Source organism: Coffea eugenioides, chromosome 5, assembly GCF_003713205.1.
Source record: "Coffea eugenioides isolate CCC68of chromosome 5, Ceug_1.0, whole genome shotgun sequence".
NCBI classification, from domain to species: Eukaryota; Viridiplantae; Streptophyta; class Magnoliopsida; order Gentianales; family Rubiaceae; genus Coffea; species Coffea eugenioides.
The window spans coordinates 38,684,652-38,692,728 of NC_040039.1; the positions used below are offsets into that span (position 1 = coordinate 38,684,652).

At 34.3% G+C, this 8,077-nt stretch overlaps 1 protein-coding gene across 1 annotated transcript; it reads left to right on the forward strand.

Moving 5' to 3' along the window:
* Positions 1-7,061: 7,061 nt before the first annotated feature.
* On the forward strand, positions 7,062-7,607 carry LOC113771596 (dirigent protein 2-like). The gene has a single exon (XM_027316168.1). It carries the CDS (start codon positions 7,062-7,064, stop codon positions 7,605-7,607), a length of 546 nt encoding a protein of 181 aa, XP_027171969.1.
* The last annotated feature ends 470 nt before the right edge of the window (positions 7,608-8,077 follow it).

Below are 8,077 nucleotides of genomic sequence, written 5' to 3' on the forward strand. Positions count from 1 at the left end.
CACAGCATCATAGTCTCCTCTTATGGTCACGTTTACAGAATAGAAACCTCTGCATAGAGATAACACGACATGAGTTGTCCAGATAAGATTTGACTCATGTGATGCCATGGAGCTTGACCTTCGTTGTAATTGTAGGGCTTTGTCCAATAAAGAATTAAAGTCAAGAAACCCACACTAATTTAATGGTGTGGGTGCCAAAGATTAATGAATAATGAGACAAAGAAAGAAGCCTAAATAGACATAGCCGCCCTCGTTGCAAAGAAACAGGGAGCAAAATGAATGAAGCCGCCCTTGTGGGGTGTACACATGACCGGAAAACCGTCAAAGAGAAACCAAGGCTTACGTCTAAAACTCAATGTTTTTAAACTCGGACCGGTCAGTGAACCGGAGAGGTGGCCGGTTCGCGGTTCGACCGGTCCGACCGGTCCAACCGGCCGGTTCAAAGGTTCACTGTTTTTTTTTTTTTTTTAAGTGTTAAGTACTAAGCAGGTTTCATTCTACACTTGAACTTTACCAACATAACTTAATTTAAGTTATGATAATAATAAATTTTCTAAAGTTATACACAAAACATGGAATGATAAATATAATTAAAATATCATAATTCACCACAAGTTTTCAATAAATTCATTATAAACATAAATAGATACAATCCAAATGTGCACCAATTATCACAAATAAAAACACAAAAAATAAATAAATTAAATATTGAAAATTCTTTTACAACCCTTAAAAAAATCCATAAAAGAGTTCAAGTTAAGACAAACTATTTGAATAGCAAACTTTTTATCAGTGGCATGATAAACAACCACACCACCTTCACAATTTCATCAACTTAAGCTGAAAAAGTTAAAATTTTATTATAAAAATATAAATCTAATTGCTCAAACTAAAAAAAAACTAAAAATTTTTGAAAAACAAATATACAGTTAAACACATAAAAAATTAATTGCTACTAAACATTACTAATTAACATGTTATATTAAATTCAATGATCCTATACCATTAATTATTTTAAATTCAATTATCAATAGCTTCGATTATGTGCCAACTACCATATTTTTGACCAACCCAATGTTATTATTTGTAATTCCTACCCAATTCCTACACGGATGTGCACTACTTTTGCAAAAATTTCATCCTTAATTAATCGTCAATAAAAATAAAACAAAAATGAGGGAAACATATGAAAATATGAAAATTGAGGGGAAAAAGAAGAAAATGCAAAAAATCAACTAAAGATAATAATATAGAAAAAAACCTTGAAAAGAAAAAAATTAAACTTACTAAAATGTTGGAAAACAAGAAAAGTTGAAATTTTCAATTTGTTTACAATCTGCTAAAGATAATAACCTGATAATAATGGTGAAGACTTGAGAAAATCTTGTTGTGGATATTTGGGTTAAAAATGGTTAAGAAGAAAAAATTGAAAAAAAAAATAAGAGAGGAACTTGATGTTTTAATATATTTTTTAGTCAAGTAGAATTCTCAACAAACTTAAGTACAGTCTAGCGGTAAGATTGTCATATTTAAACTTGGAGACCCAGGTTCGAATCTTAGTTACACCATTCTTGATATTTTGTTGAAGAATTTAAAAAACCGCCGGTTCACGGTTCTTAACGGTTCGCACGGTTCGTCCGGGTTTCAACGGTTCTCCATGAACTTCCGGCTTTAACATTAGACCGGACCGGTGACATGGCCGGTTCGCGGTCCAACCGGTCGAACCGGCCGGTCCGGTCCGGTTCTAAAAACATTGCTAAAACTAGTACTAGTTTATTTGCACCTCATGCGGTGCATGAACGTGCCCAGTTTTTGATGAAGTTGTTAGTGTGTGTGTGGAGTTAAGAGTGGGTGTGTGCAAATTTGACGATAGAAGAGTGGTAGTTCAAAATACTTAGGTACATTACTTTGTAACAATTTGTACATCATCAAAAATTAGTCATATAGGATAGAAAGTTTAGACAAAGAGCCGTAGACAAAAATACTATTTACATTAGCAAAAATAGGTGATTACATGGTAGAAAACTAATGTCAAAAGATATTGCAAAACATAGGTGGGGTATATGGTTTTAGATATGGATGGAGAGAAAAGACTGCCTGTACAAAAAACACTAAATATACATTTGGAACATTTTAAACAGACATGTAACTTCACCGGCCTCCAATTGCTTCCACGTAGTAAGGCAACAAAACCAATGTACCACTAAACCAACTCAATCTGTACAACACTAACATGTTAAGGTGAAATTCCAAATTTAGCCACCTAGTCATGTGCCCATGTGGGACCATGACTGCTGCTCATATTCATAAGCCAACTCCGCTTTTTTTACATTTTAGGATTTCTAGCGTTCATCCATCAATTGCATTTGTCTCATAGCCACCGTCGTTATATTATGCCGCTGATGCTTGAATTTATTTTTTTGGTAAATTAATCTTTTCATCTGCCTAATGTGAAGAACTTTAAATATAATGCATTGCATAATTAATGAATTTTAACAAATGAAGAACTTCAAATTATGGCTTAAAGAATTGAGGACTACAAAATACAGGACAAGGATTTTTTTTTTTTTAAATCTCTCTATGCAAATTCTATGTCTATATCCCAAAAATGGAGCGTCTATAATTCCTTTCCCTTTGCTCCAATCCAAATGCTGCCTCTTACTATTTTCCTTTTTTTTTTCTTTTAATAGTCTATGATTTTTTTTTTTTTGTTGTATTTTCGTTAGTCGTCTAAAGAAATTTAGGGCTCTAGAGTGAAGAGAAGTTATTAAAAAAATGGGACGAAGATAACAAAAAGGACAAAGTTGATGAAGGGGCAATTTTATCTCATAAGGGGTAAAGTGACATAATTTAAAAGTTAGGGAGTAAAGTGAGAATTAGGCCATACCTTAAGGGACTTATTGTAACTAACCTATTTTCTTCCATGCAAGCCGTTAATTGATGGAGGGTATTTTGGTTTTTGAGTGAATTTGCTCAAATTAGTGCGCTAGCCCCAGAATCTAGATTTGGGATATATCCTATTAAAAGTAGTGATTTCTCTTGTTTAGTTTGTCTATATTTATTTTCTAAATCAACAAATTCAGAACTTAATTTATACGAAAAACACCAACATATTCAACTGAAGATTGTAATATAAAGCCCCTCATATAGCAACATACAAAAATTTTAATGAGCACATTTTAGCAAAGAATTTTACAAAAGAAAAAGAAAAATGGTTGATTTTGCCACCCCCTTATGAAAAATATGTTGTCTATAAAGATTTTCTCTTTTTAATTGAATAATATGTTGATTTCTAAATGCGTTGTCTTATACTTCAGGCACACCAGAAGAAAAAAAAGGTTTAGGCAATCCGCTCTCAGTTTTTGCTTTATCAAGATGGCATAGATACCCACACAATATTCTAAGGTACACACTAACTCGCTTTAACTTTTCTCTTAGTTCCCTATCACTTACACGAGTCCTAAATTTTTTGACTATTAATAGTTAAGAATAAAAGAACCTTTGTAGCAATTTCCAGACTAGTACCAAACCATGAAGTCTTCTCAAGCCAATGTCTTCTGTTAATTTTTAACCTTTTCTTGTGGTGAGAGTATGATTGATTTTTCATTTATTTCATATAGTCCTTTATGGTTGAATATCTGCATTAGGTAGAAATTCATATCATTTTTACCATCAATCATGTTACATACATTGACCATAATGGAAATAAGATACCAGTCAGGACTTATTGTTACCATGAATGATTTTTTTATTTTATATTATTTTGCTAGACAGTTGAAGTATAATTTATGCTAGAAGAGTTATGCTAATTTTCTAGTTCTCCTTTGCGGCTTGTAAGAATTTTCTGTGTGCTGATATTATGAGCAATTTATAAATTGCACGGTTTAACCGTACTGTAAAATATATAGGACCTTTATCTATGTTTATCATTTTTTTGAATTTGATCATATCATGGTTTTCTCAACAAAAAAAAAAATTAAATGCAAATGGGGGATCTAACAACTAAGATTTGATTTAATTTCTCATCGAAAAACCTTCTCAGATGTCAAATTGCAGGCTAAATACTGTCAATTGTCGAAGGGATAGCCTTTTTATCCTTTCAATTTTTTTTTTGAAAGAAAAAGATCATTTCATTCAAGCAAATTTGCACTAATAGCAGAAAATACATCAAACAAATATGACACAGATATATATGGATCTGAAATCAATAGATATAATAAATCTAAGAAAACAATACAAATAAAAATAAAATTGATGCTTCTGTATGTCTTCCATCCGAATGAATCATTGTAGTTCAATACATCAGTGCATGTCTGCTGACAATCAAATCTATTTAAAACTATTTCAAGTCCAAAGAGAAATTTAGATCTAACAATAGTGGAGAAATTGCAAATATGAGAAACTAAATTCTAGATCTACAAAATCTCAAACTCCACAAAGATAAAAACCTAAAAAACTCTAGCAAAGAAAAATCTAGAAGAGAATAAAACTCTCACTAGAATAATTTAGGAGAGAAGAAACTCTTACTAGAAGATCTTAGGAGAGAAGAACCTCTTATTAGAAAATCTTAGGAAAAAATTTATTCAAATAAGAAAAACTAAAAACTATAAAGAGTACTTCCTCTCATGGACCAGATTTGGTCTCTCTCCCATGGGAGAGATGAAGAAGGTCTTGATGGAAGAGTTCAAAAAGAAGGGAGCGAGAGGAGTTTTTTTTATCCTTTCAATTTAATTAGTCAAGAATTGACAATAATTTCATCCAGGCAAAAGTCCAAAGGCAAGAAAGAAAGAAAATATCACGATAAGTTCGTACCAACCAATTAAAGTACCATAATATCCTCTGCTGCTCAAGATTGATTCATGTGGAACTATGAAATTAGGCTTTGTTGTAATCTTAAGTGGGGTGACTCTAAAATTCAATGCATGGAGGCAAAAAAGTCGTAGGGCTTTATCCTGTAAAGAATTATACTATTAACTACTCAAGTAACCCACAAGAATTTACCGGACTAGGCAAAGAAATTTCTTCTCTATTGAAACTTGTGGCTGCGACTAATGCAACAGAGAAACATTATAGGCCTATAAATATATCAATCCGCCCTTATCTGCTCTATATGGCCAGAGAGTAGTCAAAAAAATGGCTTGGCTTTACTATTACTAGTGGCATTTTATTACTAGTATTAATTTTAAACGTTACTCAGGTTTATTTTTAACAATTTTTTCTTTGGGTAAGTAGGTTTGTCTTTGACAATTCTCTATATGAGTTTTAGACGAAGTTCCAAATTTTTTGACGGTTCTATAATTACAGTCCTATAATAATAACCTTCACTCATCGCCCAAAAAAAAAAGCCTTCATTAATTCATACTTCATTAAGAGGAAGAGCAAATCTGGTGTGGGGAGGAGAAATTTCCAATTTTGTGATGAATTTTAAAAAAATTCTACAAAAGGGGTGATTTTGGTGAGAAATTCCGCAGGGAGGGTGTTCGCATTCGCGAAATGCGAGCTCTGTAGAGCTCGCATTCGCGAAATGCGAGCTTCCCATTCCTTGAACCATTGGACACCTCCCTTTCCTTCATTTTGGACACCTCCCTTATTACTGCAATAAATAGAAAGACCAGACATGTAAGCATCGACAAGACTTACGTTTAAATTGAAATTTAGTATATTTGGAAACCTTATTTAAGAATAATGGTGTCATATTTTAGTGACATACTTTAGAGAGATAATATGTTGGAAAAGTAAAAATTTGGTTGGACAACAGTGTTTAAGAAATAATATAAAAATTTTCTAAAAAATGGGCAACCCATTCACATAAATTTGTAGGAGTTCAGCTACAGTAATCTACGTACTAATAACTGAGAAAGAAATGAAAAATCGAGAATATTCCAAAAAAATCCAGGTTTGAGTAGTCAATACCTGAAGTTGGAAATTGAAAAAAAAAAAAATGAAGACCATGAGAATTCAAAGAATCCAAGCTTAAGAAATGCCGGAGCATTAACCACTGTACAGGACCAAACATTATTTGCAACCCAAATTAGTAGTAAAAGAACTAATATCATTCACTGATTCACCATATTCACTATATTCCTCACAGAGCTCGCATTCCGGGAATGCGAGCTCGGTGAGCTCGCATTTCGCGAATGCGAGCTCTGTGAGCTCGCATTCCCGGAATGCGAAGACCCTCCATTTGTAGAACAACCTCCAAAAATCGCCCCAGTTGTAGAATCCTTTTTTTTTTTCATCATAAACTAAGAATTCACCCTGTGGGGAGGAAGAAGAAAGAGGAAAGAGAGAAAAAAAAGGAAAAAAAAAAAGAAAAGTTTTTCAATTTTTCCAAACCCTCGTGTACACAAAAATTTTTCTACAAATTTTACAATAAGGAGTAAAATAACGAGAAAGTCTTCAAACATGGAAAATAACAACAAAACTTTCAGCATGTTTTTTGGACTAATACTGGGACTAAGATGTTGTATCTCTCTGCCTGGCCGTCTTTCTTTGTTTAATTTCATTGACTGGATGCCTGATTCAAATGATAGTTGGCAACTTGAAGTAAACTTCGACTCCCTGTCCACTTCAAGGGGTTCCTTGGCTTCTACAATCGCCAGTCCTAGTTCCATTGTGCAATGCCTGCACTCTCACGGCAAAAATTAATCTAACAGATGCAGACACTACCAAATAATGTGCAATGAATCCGGGGATTGGTCAAGAATTGGAGCTTGGGGCCTTGAAAATTCTTGGGATTTAAGAGGCGTAAGCACAGGAGCGGAGCTAAGACGCCACAATAAGTGGAGTCAAATATAAATTTTAGTACATTAAAATTTATATGTTATAACTACCGCCAAGTTACCTATTGTGACAAAAGGATTTTCCAATGCTGCAATTGAAAAGCGGTTACGTAACAGACTTTTTTTCCTTTTTTTTTCTTGATTTTTTTGTTATGAAAAAGGAAATCGTTCTGTTCCCCACAACTGCGGTCCCATAAATACTCCTCATTAGCTGTGTACCTGACACCACACCAACTCGTTTCCTTCTTTCTTCTCCTCCTTTGTTTCTGCAACAAAACAATGGCGAAGAGTTTAGCCATAGCATCCCTCCAAATTCTCAGCCTGTTTTTGCTAGCAAGCTTGGCACAGTCAAGGACGTCGGTCACACATTTGACGGTGTACGAACATGAAGTTCGAAGCGGAGCTGGTCAGTCTGCTTTCCTAGTTGCAGGTCTCCGCAACGTAACTTGGTCCTTTAGCCAATTTGGAAGTGTTTACGTCGCTGATAATATCTTGACACGAAGCGCTTCAATCAAATCCCAACTAGTTGGTCGTTTACAAGGCATTGGTGGAGTAGTATCCCTTGATGGCACCACCATACAGGTTCTCGCAAGTATTCACTTCACCACCGGAGAGTACAGTGGTAGCACTGTGGAATTAAAGGGAATTTCGTCTGCCGACGTCAATCAAACGGCAATTGTAGGAGGAACCAATCGATTTGTGTATGCAACAGGGTATACTACCGTCCAGCCGGTGACCGTAGCAGCAGATCTGGTTGTTGCAAGGTGGGACCTCTACATTAGACAGGATATACCGGAAGACTTCCCTGATACTGCTGCTCTTTAATAACTGATGTGTGTATATATATATATATATATATATATATATATATATATAATTTTATAAATAAAGTTAAAATAAACTTGACCCTCGGAGCTATAGGTCATCATCAGGCCAAGAGTTTCTCCATGTATTAGAAAGAATGGTATGGTGTGAAGTGTATGTTTCTTGATGGACTTGACATTTGGGAAATTGAACTCTATCAATGAAACAATATGGTTTGAACTTTGCAATACTCAGTGTTGGTTTTGTTGGATTTTCTTCTTCTTCTTATATAAACAAAGTAAAGCATCACTGACGCACCACAGCCAGAAAAGAGGTACCTTGACCTCTGGAGCAATATACTCCACTAAGTCTGCTAATGGTTAACATCAAGATGTGAACGAAACAAATATGAGATGTCTTATTTTGCTGCCGACACTATTTTGCGTCCGTTGGTTGAGATATCGTTTTGCTGCCGACACTATTTTGCTTCC

Bases quoted from the DNA above. Each gene is read 5' to 3' on its own strand.
- LOC113771596 (XM_027316168.1), top strand. From the start codon at position 7,062: ATGGCGAAGAGTTTAGCCATAGCATCCCTCCAAATTCTCAGCCTGTTT.